Source organism: Python bivittatus, unplaced genomic scaffold (genome assembly GCF_059951505.1).
Source record: "Python bivittatus isolate LINGU-HERP-01145 unplaced genomic scaffold, Pbiv_v1 ctg000410_np1212, whole genome shotgun sequence".
Lineage (NCBI taxonomy): Eukaryota > Metazoa > Chordata > Lepidosauria > Squamata > Pythonidae > Python > Python bivittatus.
In genome coordinates, this window is record NW_028277067.1 from 5,134,645 (window position 1) to 5,153,604 (window position 18,960).

The 18,960-nt window shown below is 41.0% G+C and overlaps 1 protein-coding gene across 3 annotated transcripts in view; it reads left to right on the forward strand.

Annotated features, from left to right (window-relative positions):
- Nucleotides 1–18,960, forward strand: part of ERBB2 (erb-b2 receptor tyrosine kinase 2) — a 72,349-nt gene that overhangs the window by 27,620 nt on the left and 25,769 nt on the right. For all 3 annotated transcript variants that reach the window (XM_088143407.1, XM_088143406.1, XM_088143408.1), the window contains 11 exons: nt 5,681–5,832; nt 7,182–7,368; nt 9,546–9,680; nt 11,219–11,290; nt 12,188–12,303; nt 13,165–13,306; nt 13,562–13,678; nt 14,133–14,259; nt 16,161–16,234; nt 16,443–16,533; nt 17,055–17,254. In XM_088143407.1, coding sequence (XP_087999533.1) covers nt 5,681–5,832; nt 7,182–7,368; nt 9,546–9,680; nt 11,219–11,290; nt 12,188–12,303; nt 13,165–13,306; nt 13,562–13,678; nt 14,133–14,259; nt 16,161–16,234; nt 16,443–16,533; nt 17,055–17,254 — 1,413 coding nt within the window. The remainder of the gene's footprint in view (nt 1–5,680; nt 5,833–7,181; nt 7,369–9,545; nt 9,681–11,218; nt 11,291–12,187; nt 12,304–13,164; nt 13,307–13,561; nt 13,679–14,132; nt 14,260–16,160; nt 16,235–16,442; nt 16,534–17,054; nt 17,255–18,960) is intronic.

The window sequence follows — 18,960 nt, forward strand, 5'->3', positions numbered from 1 at the left end:
ATTTCATTGGATGGGTAGTTCAGTCTCCTAAATGCCTGGTTTAATTCTGTCAGTTAACCATCCCAGTCAAGTGGGTCAGAATAAACACAGTTGTAGTGTAGACCCTAGCTGTAGAAAATAGATTTGGTGGTGTGTAGGGTGAAAGCACATTGGTATTTATTGCGATTTATAATGGGTATTTATCTGTTATATAATTTTACCATGACATCAAAGAAATGGACTTGTTCTGTAGATAGGCTGAGACTAATGTTGATAGTGAGGTGGAAGCTGTTGAGTTGTTGATGGAATTGGATGAGATTTTATTTTTCATGTGATGAAAATGTCATCAATGAATCTCAGGTCAAAGGGGGGTTTCAGGGGATAAGAGCTGAGAAAGTCTCTTCTGAGTCAATCATGAATATGTTGACATAAAGTGAAGCCATGCTTGTGCCCATGTTACAACCGTATGAGGGGATCCAGATGGTGTTTTTAAAATGCATTTAGGGTTTGGTGTGATCTGTAGTTGTGTGTTGTTCCAGGATGTGTTGGCTGATGATGGCTGTATGACTGAGTGTTGTTTCTTGTCTTGAGAGTATACTTTAAGTCTCAAGTGGCAAAAAACATTTTCAAGTCCCCATTGAATTGTATATTTTGTGTGGGGCAAAAGAATAAGCCTTGGTAAAAATGGACTCTTCTCCTTAGCAACTGTATAAGTTCACAGTATTGTGGGGGATCTGTGGAGCGCTCCCATTATGGTGAGTGGGTGCTTGTAGAAGCGTGGACAGTTTCATTTCTTCTTAAAAGAGGTGAGCTAGTGTAGATTTATTGTCTTGGCAAAGTCCTGATGCTGTTGAAGTTCCAGAGTAGCAATGGCATTTATGATTAACTTTTGCTTGTTGTAAAGGATGCTGATTAGATAGTGTTATGAGTTTCTCTGAGAGAGTATTGCAAAATATTTGGCTGTAGACTGTAGAAGGTTCTTCACTTTCAGTCTTTTAGGAATGATGTCATATTGTTTGCGGTAAGTTAGAAAGATAACATCTGTATCTGTGCCAATTTCCTGGTAGGCTTTATGGGTTTCCACCCCATATGGCTGAAGTTGGTGCTTCTCATTGTAGACATTGTAGGAGGAGAGCCATGTACATCTGTCATAGCCAGATGATAGCAGAGTTTTGGTAGCAAAATTAAGAAATTTTATTAAAGGGCATAAGCCTTTGAGAACTACAAGGAACAGCATCATTACAGGCCCCAACAGCTTCACACATAAGACTTGAGGTGCCTTTACATGCTCTTTCTCTAATGTGATGTATGCCATTATCTGCCAGCAGTGCCTCTCTGAATTCTATGAAGGACAAGCAGGCCAGCATTTGCACAAAAGAATTAATGAACTCATTTGTCACAGGACTCAAAACAAGGACAAAATATCAGACCATTTTGAAAAGCTGGGAAGAAAATGGCCTCTCACACCTTCTAAAGAAGAGTAATTCAGTGCAGTCCAAACTGTTACCTCTTGACAGATAAGCAGGAAAAAAGGGTATAAAGATAGTGTACAAAATAGATTTACCAGTTCTGAAGAAGATCTGCAGTAATGGATCAGAGCAAACTAAACAAATGTTTGCTCAGCACTGGAGAGATGTCAGTGCAATCTTGGGTAAGACATCCTGGAGGCAAGACAGAGAAGAGGCTTCTCTTCCCAATTGTTTCTCTACATTTATCATTTTAGGGGAAAATGTGGTTCATAATGATGCAGGACTTAAGGCCCCCTCCCTCTGTGTATCTCATCCTACCTTCAGTAGAAAGAGATTCTCGTTTTAAAACATTTTAAAACACACAGTTATTTCAAGACCTGCCATGCAAGTCAGAGTCTTGCATGTCAAAACAATAAGAGTTTTTAAAAAGATCTACCCAGTTTTTAAAACTTAAAAAAAGAAAAGAAAAAAGAAAATTCCACGAGGAGAGGAAGTGAGGAGCCAGGGCTTCTGAAGACTGTTCAACCATTGAGAAGGGACACTCCACCCCCTACCCCTGAACCAACATGTACAGCACTGCAGTGTAGGTGCCAAGATCAGGAACAGTTGGAAGGGAGCTGTCCCAAAGCAGACTTGCTGGATCAATTACAGGTAGTCCTTGTTTAGCGGCTCCCTCATTTAGTGACCGTTCACAGTTAAGATGGTGATGAAAAAGTAACTTTGTGACCAGTCCTCACATTTATGACCTTTACAGGTCTATAAAGCAAAGGAAAGCTGAAGTAAGATCACAAGCACAGTCACAGTTTCACTTAGCGACTGCTTCACTTAACCGAGTTGCTGGTCCCAATTGTGGTCGCCATATGAGGACTATCTGTATAGCTAAGCAGATTGCTACTCCAGACCACATCATCTCAAGTCCCCTTCTCTGCATGCCATAGATTGTCTACATGGAGAGCCTTGTGCTGACATAAGAGGAAAAACTCCTTTTGTGCAAAAACTTCTAAAAACAGGCTTGGGCTGCCTCAGCAGTGGGCTGCTGATGAGATAGAAGCTGCATTATGAGGGCACGTTCACATTGCAACAATCTGGAAGTATAGATGAGCCCCAAGACAAGGATATGTAATTTTTGTTGTTGCTTAGTGTATTTATACATATGGGTTTAGGGAATGCTTGTAGTCAGTTGGCCGGGAGTGTGAATGTTTGGGTACTTTTGTATCTGGATGATGCTGTGTTGTTGCCTAAGAACTCTAGTGATTTGCAGCAAATGTTAGACTTTGTGATGCAATGAGGCGAATGGATCTGAAACTTAATATATTGAAGACCAAGGTAATTGTGTTTGATGGAGAAAATAAAATAGATTATTACAAATAAAATATATATGGCAGAAAATTACAGCAAGTAGATGATTTGTCTGCAGTGAAATCTTGATTTTTCATAGCCATTTTAGCAGACTTTGAATGCAACACACCAATTTTCCATTAGGGCATCCCCCCCCAGAGGTGATGTCAAAAGTAGTTGGTACAAGGCAGTTTAATTTGTTCAAACTTACCTTAATTATACAACATTTACAGTGATTTATGTAATTTGTGTAACGGTAGAGAATAATGCAATTGCACAAAATGCATACATTAACACTATGGTGTACTTTCATATTTAATACATAATGGACACCTTCTCCCCTTAAATGCTCTCTTGAAACAAGATATCACTGTATCTTGGAAGTATATTTAGTAAAGATGGGAAAACGAAGAAATTTTAAGATCTACACGTGCTAATAGAAAGGTAGTGGGTAGAATGAAGACTGTTGCATGGAATTAATGCTTGTGAAAGAAGCAAAAATGGTTGTGTATAAGAGTGTGTTTCTGCCCATTTTGTTATGTGGAAATGAGCATTGGGTACATCAAGAGAAACAAAATTAACTTGAATCCACTGGGAAAGAGTTACTTAAGGAATGTGAGTGGTAAAATAAGAAGAGATAGGGTCAAGAAGGAATGGGTGCTGAATACAAAATAGTGATCATTGTGAAAGAAATAAGTTGAGATAGTTCATCAGCCTTCCCGGCGTACTGTTTCTCATAAAACAGGTTTTGGAATCAAATCAATCTATTCCAGATTGAAAATCACAGCAAAATGTACTTTTGGAATAAGCAGATCTTTTAAAAAAAACAGTCTCTGCCTTTTAAAATTCATTTGTTCAAAACCAATATGTTTCAGATCCCCTGCTGAGGAATGAGGATGAGTGACTCATACATAGACAGAGCAGCTGGGATGAATTAAGAGTATTACAGGAAATCAATAGGAAGTTATTGAAATGAGCCATCAAGTTAAATTGAATTCATTGAATTTCCTAAAGAAACAGTTACAACTGTGTTTTACTGCATGTCATGAATCTGGGGGAGGATTATACTGAGGCATGGATTATACTTGGGAAAATGTATGCTGATTGGTTATGTTTTCAATAATTGGTAGTGACACAGGAAGTGTTGGCTTCTCTGAAAGGATCTGAGAAGTTCCTGCTTGGCTTGGAAAGGCTTGGATGGATACCAGAGTTCCACAATTGAGCTGCACACTGAATTCCAGAAACCAAAAAAACCCCTTACCACCCACATTTATTTCAAAGCAGTTTATTATATTGCCATCCTGCTCTGCATTTTTTAATCTCTCCAGAATGGCATGCAATGAAAGGGAACATGATCTCTTGGATTTTTATCTGAGTCTTGCCTGCTAAAAGCCACATAACATTTTTCCAGGAAAAATACATTTTAATCACATACAGTTGGAAAAGCTGCATGCTGCAAGGAAGGGCAAAAGTTAATTTCCTAATGCAGACAGCCTGTATGCAGGCACACAGGCACACAGTTCTCATATTCTCTTCCTTTTGAAAACAAGGTATACAGTATAGCCTTTTTTAAAAAACAGATTTTTTAGCAGTGGCAACACATAATATTTTCATGTTCAGTCATTATGACAAATGCTGAGTCATAATGACTTACCTGAACATGAGGTGGAAACCCAGCTATTATGGTTTGGTGTTGCGTGAAGTAGGCTACTATGGCTTATTCAGCAAATTAGAGTTAACAATCTTTGCTTGCACAATATGTGACTTCAGTCAGTATTGTTTTTGAATTGGAAGGACAGATTCCATCCTCTGCTAAAAAACTTGTAGGGCTGTTTATATTCATACGCTTTAGGCCCTCAAAATAGAATTCTGCAGCCTGTGAAACTCTGTACATCAATCAAATTTACACATAATCTGCATTATCAATCTGATTTAGTCCTGCTAATCAGGAGGAAAGGTAGAAAGTTTTGCAGGGCACTATTGTCTGCCCACTGTATACACAATACAGATTTTTTTTGAATCTCAGAGTTTAAGGATTGCTCCATTTTCTTTAGGTTCATCTTGTTAGCCCTAGGAGCTAGGATCTTATTTGAAAAAGAAAAAAATAGCTGAGATTCTCAACCTGTTCTTTGCTCAGTGTTTGTTCAGTTCTGATAATGCATATGGAATGATTGGCATGTATGCATTTTAACCTTTTTACTTTGTATTTGGAAATGAAGATTTTAAACCCCCTCTCAGCTTAATCCCAGCTTTCAAAAATGAACCCATAACAAGGTATTCAAGTGCAGCCCCTTAGAAGGCATAGGTCAGAGCCATATGGTGCATTGGCATCTCACCCCTTTGTTCCCCTGCCAGTGTCGTGTTAGACAACTGAGCCGATCTGTTCTGTTTTGTGATTTGGTGACAAAAGCTGGAGATCTGTGAGGCTTGGAGTGCGCATCTTTCCTGTTGGCAGGAAGGCCCACCAATGCCTATTTCCAGATTCAGCCCAGTTTCTGCAGTTATGGTGACTTTGGAGTTCCATAGTGTCTTTGCCCTGGACTTCAGACATTTTGCAGCTAGACAGTTTCTCTTCTCTTCTCATGTGAACTAATGCAGGAAGCCAAGGACACTGGAATGGGAGGGGGGGGGCAGGTTGAAGGGGTCAGTTTCTGTGTTTGCTTATTAGTTGGCTGGAAGGAGCTGAGGTTGGTGGTGGCATGTTCTCAACAGCTGTGTTGAGTAATTGATCACAGATCATTGTGCGGAATTGGAGAGTTTTTGGAGGTCACAACTGTGATCAAAGCAACCAGGTATATCTCATTTGCCAATCAGATGAAAATCCTATTCAGAGGAACAGGTCCCTGTTTTCTCTTGAGCTTCATGATAATGCCCTTTCTTCTTCCTCCTCTCAGTATGCACAGGGACAGATATGAAACTGCAGCAACCCTCCAGTCCAGAAAACCATCCAGATACACTCCGTTGGCTCTATGAGAACTGTCAAGTCGTGCAGGGCAATCTGGAGATCACATACCTACCAGCAGATGTGGATACATCCTTTCTCAAAGTAGGTATAGTGCGAGAAATGATTGTGTTTTCAGAATGTCTTTGCTTTATCGGCTTGGGAATGGTGAAAGGAAGAAACAGGACCGCATGCTTCCAGCTTGGCTGTCTCTGCCTTTAGAATTTAGAAAGGTGACATTGATGGCTGGAAGTTGCAAAAACTTTGCCCAAATTTTCACTGAAGTAGTAAAGTGTTGCTAAAATGAATTGAGTTTTGCATATTATTTCTCCCCAATACGGCTTTAGTAGCTTTGGGTCTCATGATTTACCTGCATGTGCGCAGGATAGCAAGATGTTGTATTTGGATCCCAGGAATCTGAATTTGATGGCTTATACTGGGTTCACACTTCATACTAAAGTAGTCCATAGGCTGGTCTAGTCTCTGTGATGTGCTAAGCCATAATGAAATTTGTTTTGTTTAGGCAAATCATTTTTAAACAAAACACACCTTAGCATAATATGTGAAGCTAGTCTTTGTGTCAAACTCTAAATCCCAATTTACAGACCAGAAAGGTTGGCTTCATGCAACACCTAAAAGCTTAGAATAGAAAGAGTATGTAGAAACAATGACATAGACATGTGTAGGTAGAAGTAATGATATGTATTGAATGAAACATGTAAACATGGATCATCTACCGCTTTTCCACTATATGCTCTAATATTGAGTGCTGTCAGGCCCAGCCCAAGAACGACAATGAGGTAGTCCAGTCCAGTATAGTTCCTTTATTAGCTTGCACCTAATAGAATCTCGCCAGACTAAACCTATGCTAAAGCAACTAGTGGCTATACCCCATGAGACTTTAGGGAGGAGCCAGTCTCAGCACCTTCTCACGGTCCTGCCATGGGCTGAGGAAGCGCTTGCTCAGGAATGCTCCCCCTCCCTCCTGATAACCTTGATCCTCCATTCCAGTATCCTCCTCGCACATGCCTTCCATTACAGTGCATATATTATACTAAGTCATTATTTATTTTAACCATAGTTTTATCAGTAAGCCACAGTTTTATCAATACGTCTGATTCACTCATAACCCACAGTTTGCAAACCACAACGGCTAGGTTTGGGTAATGTTGAGCCCTCCCCCAAAATATAGTAACTGCAGACATCTCTTTTCCATGTGTGCAGCATGCTGTGGTTTGGCTCAGGGAAGATTTGGGTCTGTTGGGACAGAGAATCTGTGGCCTTCCAGCTGTTGCGCTTCAGTTTTCATCTGACCAAGCCAGCACAGCAGTATGCAAGGAGGATAGATGTTGTAGCCCAACTGCTCTGGAGGACCATGTTCTTGCCTAGGTGGTCTTTTGCAAATCTAAGCATCATGAAACATTTCTTGTTTCATTTCTTTCTCTGTTTCTCAGGATATCAGAGAGGTCCAGGGATATGTGTTAATAGCCAAGAATCACGTGCGCCGTTTGCACCTGAATAGCCTCTTGATCATTCGTGGGACCCAACTCTATGAGGAGAAGTATGCACTGGCTGTCTTAGACAATGCTGATCCCAGCGGAGATGTGGGGCTGCAGGAGCTGGGCATGTTGAAACTAACAGGTATGGTAAGACGGACTGGATAGTTTCTCAGAAAGAAGGCAGCAGGTGTGCAGGAGGCAATGTTGAAAGCTACGCAGTCTGGGTTGGATCCAGACAAAATTATTTGCACTTAAAACAAAAAGGCAGGAATCACTCTTTGTGGATTGCTTAGCAGGATGTGTGAACTGGAATCTTTTATGGGTTCTAACAAACCAAAGATTCCAGTTCACATATAATGCTAAATAAGCCACAATTTGTGTAAATATTCCTATTGTTAGGAGAAGCCAGCAGTGATTACTATTGGTTTGTTAGCTGGCCGTAGAGTGCACTGCAATATTTATTTACTAAATATCTTACGAAGCTGCCACTATTAAAAAAGAATCTTGGCAGGTTACATAGAACAATTACAAATTAAAAACATTTATTATAAGAATAAAACATTAGAAAAATAAGAACTATACAATGCAAACTACCAATAAAATAAATAAAAATAGAGGTGACAATATTTGCACCAAGCAGAAACTCCCAGAAAGAGTTCAGTCTTCAAGAGTTTCCAGAAGACCAGCAAGGAGGGAGCCACTCTGATCTCCATGGAGAAGGCTGTTCCCCGATATCACCACTGCTATACAAAAGCAGTGCTGCCTTGCCTCTGTCCCACCCACCCACCCACACGTTCAGAGTTTTCTGCAGTTTCTCCCTGGTAGATATAATTGGTCAGGCCAATACTGATTGGACTAGGCATTCCTGTAGTTCAGCTTGACTTGTTTGGGGTGGTTTTCTTCCTGGCTTGCTAAATCAATACCTGAAAACAGTGTAGCTCAGGAGAGACAAAACAGTAATGAAGGTCTGAAGGCTATGTGTGAATTTAAATAGTAGGATGAGAGAATAAGGAACATCAGCATGACAACATGAAGGGACACTTTATTGTGTTTGGTGGACGTGTAAAAAATAATTTTGGATACAAATACGTGCACTAATTCAGAAAATTTTAAAGAAGTGCTATCTCTGACACCTTGAGCTTCTAAAGGAAAGGAGAGATTGAATGTAACAAAACGTGGAGGTAGGAGAGATTTTATCACTTGAAAGTACATATGGTAAGGAATCATATTATTTCTGGAGACATGTTTGGCTATGTTAGCTTTTTGTTTTTTATTTGCATGGAATTTTTAAAATGCAAAATGGCATGGTCCATTTGAGCATCTGTATCTGAATGTAGATCTCCTGCATACTTCCGAATGAAATATCTGCACAGCCTTAGGACCAGCTCCAGCTCTGTAAAAACACCCTAGTGTTTCTGTTTGACAGCTGAAACCATTTATATTTGGCTCAGCTCTAAAAAAAATCACACTAAAGGTGATATTTCAAGTTAAAACTCTGAAGTTCTGTAGTGAGGTCATTTTCCCATTCGTGGAAATAAGAGGTGTGCAAATCATCTCAAATTTGTAGAGTTACCCAGATCAAATGCCGAAACTGACCTCAGAACAGACTTGCAGGGTCTGTTTTGAATTCAGAATGCTTCTAGAGTTGCTGGAACACTGGTTTAAGCTCCTAATGGTGTGCTTAGAATTTGAAATTGTGTGAATTTGAAAAGTTTTGCTCACTGCGAGGTGGGAAGACTTGCCTCACCTACTTCTTGGTGCCCAAGCTCATACCAACAAGCTTTATCAGCTCCCCCACTCCAAAGTATCTGTTCCATGGTTCCGTTTACCATCAATCCAGTGTGCAGGGTATGAACAAAAATTTTGCTGGCAGTACATGTATAGTAACCTAACAGATTGATGGTCTGATCCTATATCCACCACACAGACATAGCTCCCCTGATTTCAGAAACTTAGGCATCGGATTTCAACCTGAACTATAAGGTACAATGTTTCTTGTTTGAATCTTGCTTGTGTCCTGAACTTACATGTTGACCATAGGCCTACCTTCCTCAGCATAGATGTGTTGGGATCACAACTCACCAAACTCCTAGCTAGCAGTTACCTCTGCCTCGCTTTCCAACCTGCAGAAGTAACTTTAGGAGTGCTGTACAAAACTCTCTCTATACTGTTATATACATACAGCTTACTTCAGCTCAGTTGTGGCAATAGGTTGAACTTTTCAGTAGACTGAATATGTGGTTTTAAAAAAATGAACAAACGCAGACTGTTAACTCATTTCTCTTTGCTGTCTCTTCCTTTCCCCCTGTTTGCTTTCAGAGATCTTAAAAGGTAGCATAATTATAGACAGGAACCCTCAGCTTTGCTTTCAGGAGACCATCCATTGGGAAGCTATCTTCCATAAATATAACTGGCAAAACTATACGGAGATCAGCAGCCATCGCCGTAGGAACTGTAAGCATAATTGACTAGGCCCTGGGCTTCACGGGGAATTCTGTGTGGAAATAAATCTTTGTTTTTAATGATGCGTGAGTGCAGGAAGCATATTATAGAATTATTTCATATCTACTTGTTTCTTCTGAGTAAAGTTCAAAATTCTGGCTTTTCATCAGTGCTATCCTACTCTCTGGTAAAAATAAGTCTTGCCCTATGATAAAATGAATTCCACAGCTTACATTAATAATACAAATGGGCTTATGTTTGCTCTTATGTATGTGGAGCTACTTCTGAAGTTCCTGGGTATCATATTTCTACTTCTAGTTTTTGTGATTTCTGCATGTAGCATACCCATAACGACTGGAACAACAAACCAAACTAGCATTTGTAATCCTGCATTTTATCACTGGATTATTCTTTTCTCATTTATGCTTCCCTGTAGGTCCTTCTATAATTTGTGGGGTTGGGTGAGTAAGCCATATCCTTTTATTACCAACTTACACGTAGCCCTTGGCTTATGGCACCAGTTGCAACTGAAATTGCTGTCTCTAAGCAGTGTGGTCATAAAGCGTGACATCACATGACCACGTCACTTAGCAATGGCAATTCTGGCAGTCCCAGTTGCCATCATTAAGCGAGGATTGCGTGGGTCGTTAAGCAAGGACCTCACATGACTGCAACTTCTGACTTTTTGCTGGCTTCCCCATTGAATTTTGTTTGTGGGAAGCCAGCAGGGAACGTCAGAAATCACAATCACATGACTGCAGGGATGCTGCAACAGCTGGAACTATGAGGATCCATTGTAAGTACCATTCGTTCAGTGCCATCGTAACTTTGAATGGTTGCCGAACAAATGGTTGTAACCCAAGGATTACCTGTATTTCCATCTCATTCCTACGTGTCCATTGTTCAGCTATTCAGGATGTCTGAATGAAAACCAACTCCACCATCAGCATTCTAGGAATTCCTCACTTCTGACCTGGCTGATGTCATTGTATCCTAATAAGCCAGTGTGCACCATCTGGACTTTTAGCTATCAGAGGATTGTCTGGATTCTGTGCCCAAATTGTTGAAATTCACATGATGAAAAGCCAAGTTCTGCATTCTGTGCTATTAAGCAAATTTGAGACTATTACATATTTTCTCTTAGTTTTGTATAATGCCTTCTGCAATATTTTGTGTTTTGTTGATATATTTTGGTTTATCACAAAGGAACACTAAAGCTCTGCTCTTCTCCATTGACAATCATGTTCAGCTGTCTCTGTGTCATTCGAGTCTTCCGCAGGTGTGTCTTACACAGTACCATGCTTGCCATTACAAACGTAAGGGCTAGAAACTTAGTTTAAAAAATGAAAGCGGATATTCTTAGCAAGCTGAATTCTGTATTCAGTACTACTGTATTCTGTGTTCTGGCAAAATTACAACATACACCAAGTCTTTGCCAACTTCATTCTTGCAGTCTCTCCAGCTGAGCATATCTGGTGTCTTACAATTGTTACTGCATGTTTCTTCCTCCTAGATGTAAGATTTTAAAAGTGTGTTTTCTTTCCCACTAGGCCTTGACTGCAGCCAAATCTGCCCGCATAATAACCACTGCTGGGGAGAAGCAAAAGGGAGCTGTCAAATATGTAAGAAGGAACATTACTGCTTGGGATCTGAGGGGAAAAAAGCAAATTTATGCAAGATCTCTAACATATGCAAGGAGATGGCTGGACAATCTGTTTCAAAACTCCAGGGTCCCAGGGCTAAAAAATACTGAGCTTCAGATCCGTTACTGATCTGATCTTAGAGCTGTAAGGGGCCATTTAGGCCATCTGGGTCTACGCCAAAGCAAGACCAATGGCAATCTAGCCTGGAATGGATTCAGTCCAGTGCAGGAAAACCACTATCTCCCTGGGTAATTGGCTCCACTGTCAAGCTACTCTTATTATTAGGAAGGTTTTTCTAAGATGCACATGAAATCTGCCTTCTTGTAATTTAAATCCTTTATTCTGTGTGATATCCCTTCAGATAACTAAAGCATGCTATCATATTCCCCTCTTTTCTGCCATCCTTTCTTTTCAAGTTGAAACATTCTCATTGCCCTTCTCAGAACCTGTTCCCCACTCAGCAAGGGAATTTGGAAGTTATAACCCCAAGACAATGGGAGAAAGTTGCTTTAGAGGGCAGAAGGCTTCCATTATTTTTTTCTGAGAGCTTTGCTTCTGCTTAGTGGTGTCCTGGCTGCCTGGAATTTCAGCTTTTTCTGTTCTCTTGACTATTCTTCCTCTGGGCAAAGCTTCCTGGCCTGTTCTGGTTGTCCCTGATTGTCCCCAACAACCTGAAGGCCAGTGCTGCTCAGGCTGTGATTTCCATGGTGGTCTCAGCAGCAGGTTTCTCTAGCCTCCTTCATCACACAGTTGCTCCTGGCTGAGGATGAGACTGGATTCAGGTCCTTCCTTCCTGCAAAGTGTCTGAGAGCAGAGACCTCTCCTTGTCTGGGATAGAGGTGGAATGACTGGTTTCTTTCTTTTATTTTTGGCCAGTGACAAGTACAATCTGTGCCAGCAGCTGCCCAAGGTGCAAAGGGGGACGCCCGACAGATTGTTGCCACGAGCAGTGTGCAGCAGGCTGCACAGGACCCAAACACTCCGATTGCCTGGTGAGTGGGGGACTTTTTGGAGGCTTCTCCCCCAGCATTGAGATGTGTACTTCATTGAACAGATTGCCACTTTCTGATTGCAGCGAAGTTGACATCTGTTCATTCATACCCACCAGCATTCCTGCAAGGAGCTAAACTTAGCTTGTTCTAGCATATGACTAAACACATCTGGAAAGCACTGGAAGTGGGTTAGATTGGGCTAGGGCAAGACAGGGTAGAGCCAGTGGTGGAGGTTCTAGGCAGAAGATGTTGGAGATATGTTCACTGACTTTTAAGTTCCCACCCTATGAGAAAATATGTTGAGTTCTCTCTTTGTTCTTCAGTTTTGTGGCTGGATTCCTCTATTGCACTAAGTCAAGCCTTGTTGGACAAGCCATAGTGGCCTGGTTTATACATAATGCCACTGTAGTGTGGCATAGTGCCTAAAGTGTTCAACTAGGATTGGAGAAACTTACATTGAAGCCCCCTCAGCCACTGGGGAGGGTGACTGTGGGGCCAGTCCCTCTCAGCCCAGCCTCACAGGGTGCTGTGTGTGCATATTGTCAATAAAGCAGCTGTTGTAAAGATGCAATAATATTTGGATGCTTCCTCTGGCAAGCAAAACTTAACTTGTGTACTGCTACTCTAGAGTACTTGAGCTAATTGGAAACAGGGAACCAATATTAAACACAATTTTTACAGGCTGTACTATTAAAATGGCTCTTGCTGTCTTTACCTGATACAAAGCAATGGCTCCTTTTGAAGCACCATTTTTGTTGCTTTTCCTCCAAGAGATGAACAGGGCAGGCCCTCTCCTATATTGTTCCTTGAATGTTGCCTGCTGTGCTTTTTTTAAAGTGCTGCTGCTTGCTGTTTCTCCAGGCCTGCCTGCACTTCAACCACAGTGGGATATGTGAACTGCACTGTCCACCTTTGATGAACTACAATCCAGATACTTTTGAAATTATGCACAACCCAAATGGACGCTACACTTTTGGAGCAACGTGTGTCCCTCATTGCCCTTGTAAGGCTCTGTTTGTGGATGGCCCTGCTTGGGGCGAGGGGCAGATAATTGGGTTATAGATGCCTCTGATCACTTTCAGCCTTTTAGTGGACTGGTATGTGGGCTTCCCACACTCCTGTTGGACTGCTCGTGCATCCAGACGGTTTCATACACATAATCAGTTATGCCATCAAGATGTTACAGCCTTACTTTTCCTTGACTTGCTGGATTTCTGTGCAGAGTTTTTAAAAATGGTTTTTCCGTATTTCATAACAGATAACTACTTGGCCGCAGAGGTGGGCTCTTGCACTTTGGTGTGTCCCCAGAACAGTCAAGAAGTGAGCATGGGTACTATGCAAAAATGTGAGAAATGTGACAGTTCTTGCCCAGAAGGTAAGAACTGAAACTGGCTGGAGGGTAAAAGGATTCTGTATTTCCCTGGACACAGCAAAGTTCTAACTATCTTGATTCTCCTTGACGTTCTCTCTCTATCTTGACAGAGCCATGGAAGGAATGTATGGGTTCTGGCTTTACGCTTATCCAACTCCAGTCACCTTGGCTTAGTTGTAAATTGCTCAGTCACCATTTTTGGCATTCACTCTTACTGTATTGGAGTTCGGCCATCCCAGTCATTAGGCTTGGGCCTATTTGCTTATTGCCTGTGGATTGCCTTCCATACTGTTCAGCCTCCGGGAATGGCCAAGTTAGCTGTTCTTCACTGGCTATACAGTCCAGAGGTTCAGGGTTATAGGATGGCCTACACTGTTGGTTTAGTAAGATGTATAGATACATATATGCATCCTTCCTTTGCTTTAGCTAATTCTACACCGCCTTCTCTCTATTTTAGTCTGCTATGGTTTAGGAATGGACTTCCTGAAAGGTGTTCGTGCTGTCAATGCCTCTAACATCCACCATTTTGCTGGCTGCACCAAGATCTTTGGCAGTTTAGCTTTTCTGAAAGAGACCTTTGCAGGGTAGGTAACCAAGTATTAGAGTCAGAAGAATATATCAGTTTTTGTGATACATCTGTGTAGTTGTACTGAGTGATATATCCCAGCTTAATCTTTGGAAGCTTCTGGCAGGTCCAGTAAACTATTGCACAAGAGCTGCAACTAGGCTTTGTTGCTTTTTAAAGTCAGACAACTGTTGTTTCTAGATAAGTTTTTTAAAATCACAAATAACCATACATAGCTTAAATTAGAAGCTTATTTCACAAATCAGCATTTTTAGAACCCCAGCTTTTATTTTTGAATGGTACTAACTCATATGACCAGAAAGAAAAGGCTGAAAACATGCTAATAGCACCACATGCCATCAACTTAAATTCATCACTGAGCAATTTTATTTTCAAAGCCTAAACATTTAAGCTGCATCTTCTTCAAAATTGAAGTCTGCAAGAAGAAGAATGGGGAGTAGGGTGTTGAGGAGGGAAAGAACTGCATTCAGGCTTCGTTCTGAAACAGAACTAATCTGGATTGTGAGACTATTGTGGAACAGGAAAAAAATGGTGCCAGTGGAACTTGTGTGTGAAGAGAGAAAATAATTTGTTGGCCTAAGATAGACGCTTTTATCTATGTTAACAATTTTGATGGGAAGGTTTCTAAACTGAGAAACCTGGGTATTTCTTAGAGTAAACATTCCCAGCAGTAGGAGTGATGTTTGGTGCTGGGTAATCTGAAACATAAGGCTCCCATTTGCCTTATGGGTAATCTGGGTAGGTAATCTGAATACATCCTGGCTCCTGTTTGCCAGCACAAAAGTGAAAAGGCTTAAGGGAGTAGTGTCTATAGCCTAAGAAATGGCAGATGGGATTTGGTTCCAGGCTTGGAGTAATTAACATACTTCTCAATATTGTTAATATTCTTAATATTGTTGACTAGAAAGTGTCACAGTTTTATAGGGAAATCTGAGCATGAACTATGAAAGCCTTGTAATATCCCTTCAGTGATTTGTCCTTGGAAACACATCTCATGATAGCACAATGTATTGTTGCTTTTTAATGGAAAGTGAGTATCCCCTGTGACATCAGAAAAATTAAATCATCTTGGAAGTGGGTTACTTACAGGACTCATATTCAAGCCCCCTTTTTTGCAGTCAGTTGCAATTTAGCAAAACGGCCAACTGGCAGCATAGTTTTCTTAGAGTCTTCTAAAAAGACGACGTATTAATCTCTAATAGGCTTAACACAACAAAACGACTCCCAATATGAGGTGATAAAAAGTATAGTCCTGCTTCCTAAAGTGACAGCATTGTGTCATTCATTCACTCATTTAACTTGTATGGCTGCCCATCTCATAGTGACTCTGAAAGGCATGCAAACACATTTAAAACAATCACAAAGTATGAATCAAAATAGCAGAACAAATTGGCAACCAAAGACACTAACCAACATATCACTGTGGTTCCTAGAAAGGGGCTATCTCATCACACAGACCTGATACCCAAGGGAACAGCCAGATCTTAAGAGCCTTACAGAAGGCCAGTAGGCTTGGAGTCATCTGAATCTTAGGGGGAAGCTGTTTGATGGGGCAGAATACTGTTCTCATTCATGATACCTGCCATGGCCCTCAGCCACCCAAAGCATTCTTTTGAAAGTGAGAACTTTGGGAGCGAAATGTTGGACTTGAGGATGTATATGTTTATATTTCTTCACTTCTATACCTTTACTATGAAATTGTCCTGGAAAAAATAGTCCTGTAATTCTCCTAAATGTGGCATGTGAAAGTGCAATATTTTGGCATCATTTCAACCAATTCTATAAAGGCAGTATTGATCACTAGAGTAACCAGGGATAAGTGGAGGGGACAAGACATCTTAGATGTGTGCATGTGAGTGCTTAGTTTCACCCAAAGCTGTTCCCTCCTTTTCTATTTAGAGATCCTGCCACCAATACCCCACCCCTACAACCTGAACAACTTGAAGTCTTTGTGGACCTGAAAGATTTAACAGGTATGTACAAAGAGATTTCAGGGTAGTTTTGAGGGCCTGGAGGCCTTGTGATAAGGGCAGTGTACTAGTGCTTGTAATAAACCACACTCCTGCTTGGTCCCTGCCTCTGACCAAAGGATTGCTCCTCTGTGATGGGGCTAACATCAATCCCTAGAAAATCAGGAATCACAATTCTCCATTGAATGGACCTCACTTGGTGTTTTCTCAGGCTTCCTATACATTGAATCCTGGCCAGAGACTCTGTTGGACCTGAGTCCTTTCCAAAACCTTCAGGTGATCCGAGGGCGGGCACTTTACAAGTAAGTTCTCTCAAGTGTTTTAGCAGGGACAACATCTCTGTTTAGCTGTCAATGGGAAAATCCATATCTGAGCGATTGGGTTCTTTTTTTGAATGACCAATTACCAGATTGACCCAGACTTAATAGACACAAACTACTGGAAATTTGGACAATTGATTGGGTTTTTGTATCTCCTCTCAGTGGCTGGCGGAAGGAGGAGACTTTTATTTTAAAAAAGGAAAACTTACAAATAAAAGAAAAAGGCATTTAAATTATAAATGCCTACAACTATTGTAGAAATGAATCTTAATAATAAAACTATTTTCTATTTTAACTATTTTCTATAAGCTCTTTATCTACACATTTAATCTCTCAAGCAGTTTCTTCCTTCCACAGCAAAGAAACAGAGAGTCAGGAGGATAGTGTCTCTGCATGGCCACATTATCTCTCTAGCTTAGTGGTGTATATTTAACCAAAGAGGTGGCTATTTTTGTCATTGGTATTTTGCTCATTTTAATTGGGAAATCTATTTCATGTGGCAGTGGAGCCTATTCCCTAACACTGCAAAACCTCAACATCTCCTCGCTGGGCTTGCGTTCACTACAAGAGATCAGTAGTGGCATGGTCCTTATCCACCACAATCCCAACCTTTGCTTCATCCAAAATGTTCCTTGGGGAGACATCTTCAGAAACCCTCGGCAGAAGCTATTCCACAATGACAACAACCCACCTGAGCAGTGTGGTAAGCATGTGTGAAGCCCATTCCCATTAATGTCTTTTCCCCCTCATTCTTTGTAGGTATGGGAATGTCCTTTAAACCAGATGTTCTGATGGACAGCTGAAAGGACTTAAATGGGATCTCATGTGAGATCTTTTTGCAATATTGTGAGCTCAGATAAAGAAGTTGGAAGGTTGCTTAGCATACCTTTGGTTTGGGCAGGTTCTAATAGCATGACCGGCAAGATGAAACAAGGGAAAAGTAAATGGAGATGTTTTGTGCAAGGTCTCATGCAGAGATGAAAAAAGAGTTGTCAGACAATTCAGGTCAAAATATAGCACTAAGCATTTATAATAATCGTTAGACAACAACAAAGTCAAAGTTGGGTCCAGAGTTGAAAGCAAAAGGTTTCAGCATCTGTAGCAAAGTTCAGAGAGAGAGGCTGGAAACATTGTCAAAATTCTGGCAGAGGTGAACTTAGCTGAGTAGTCATAGCAAGGGCTGTTTGCAAGGCACACAGCAGTTAAGGATAAGCTATCTCAGATATTGTTTCAAAGTTGAAATGAACTCAGGAAAAGGCTTTTATTCTAGAAGTTTCTGATTTCTATTCCAGCATAGCTGGTGCTGCTGAGATTAAATCATGGTTGCTAGGCTACTTGGAAACAATAGCCTACTTCTGAGTAGACTACTATTCTTAAAGCTCCCGCACCATCTGGCATTTCTTGGTCACCTGGTACTCAGCTTGGTGGCAGTAGCATTTTCATGGACTTGGTTGGCAGAATCCTTCAGATTCTGAGTCCAAGGTCAGAATAGTGATTCTGTCAGGACCTCAGAGTTGGCCCTGGCTCTTGTGGAACGGTCCCCCCCAGCTCTTTATTCTCATTCAGCTCCTGCTTCTCCTGGGAAGGGCAACTCATCCCAGGGGATATGGCAGGAGAGTTCCGTGGAGCTTCTTATTCTGCTTTAGTGCACATTTCTCTAATCAATGGTAGTACAGAGTGATTACTCAAAAATGTGGTGGAGGAGGAAAATCAAGCATAAGGTTGGTTTACACATGGGTTCATTTATTTATTCAACTAATATCCCACCTTTTGTACAGGGGCAGAAGGTGGCATATATAGTGCTCACTCTTCCTATTTGTCCCCACAAATGCAAACCTCTGAGGTGGATTGGGCTGAGAGAGCGACTGGCCCAAAGTCACCCAGTGAGTGTCCATGGCTGAGGGAGGACTAGAACCTGGGTCTCCCCACTCTTAGCCCAACACTTTAATCATACAGGTAGTCCCTGGGTTAAGAAAACCCGGTATAAGGACTACCCATAGTTAAGAATGGAGCCTATTGTAGGAAAATTTGAGTTAAATGCACAGGGATTCAAATTAAATACACAATGGTTTGAGTTCATTACACAATACTACTTCTACAGTATTATACAATAATACTGTTCCAGCTTACATGCAAATTCATCTTAAGAACAGACCTTGGGAACAGAACTCATTCTTAAACTGGGGACTATCTGTACACCACACTGGCTGTCATAGTTTAGTACTTGATGCAAGAATCAGGGTAATAGTAATCTTTTAACTTCAAGTGCTGAGAAGCTCAGCAGATTGTAGAAAAGACTAGGGAGCAGATTCCTTGTATAGGAGGGAGATTTGTACTATAGTACTGATCTCTGAAGAAGTCTGTGAAGGAATTGCCAATACTTATAAAGAAGGAAACAGTGATTATATG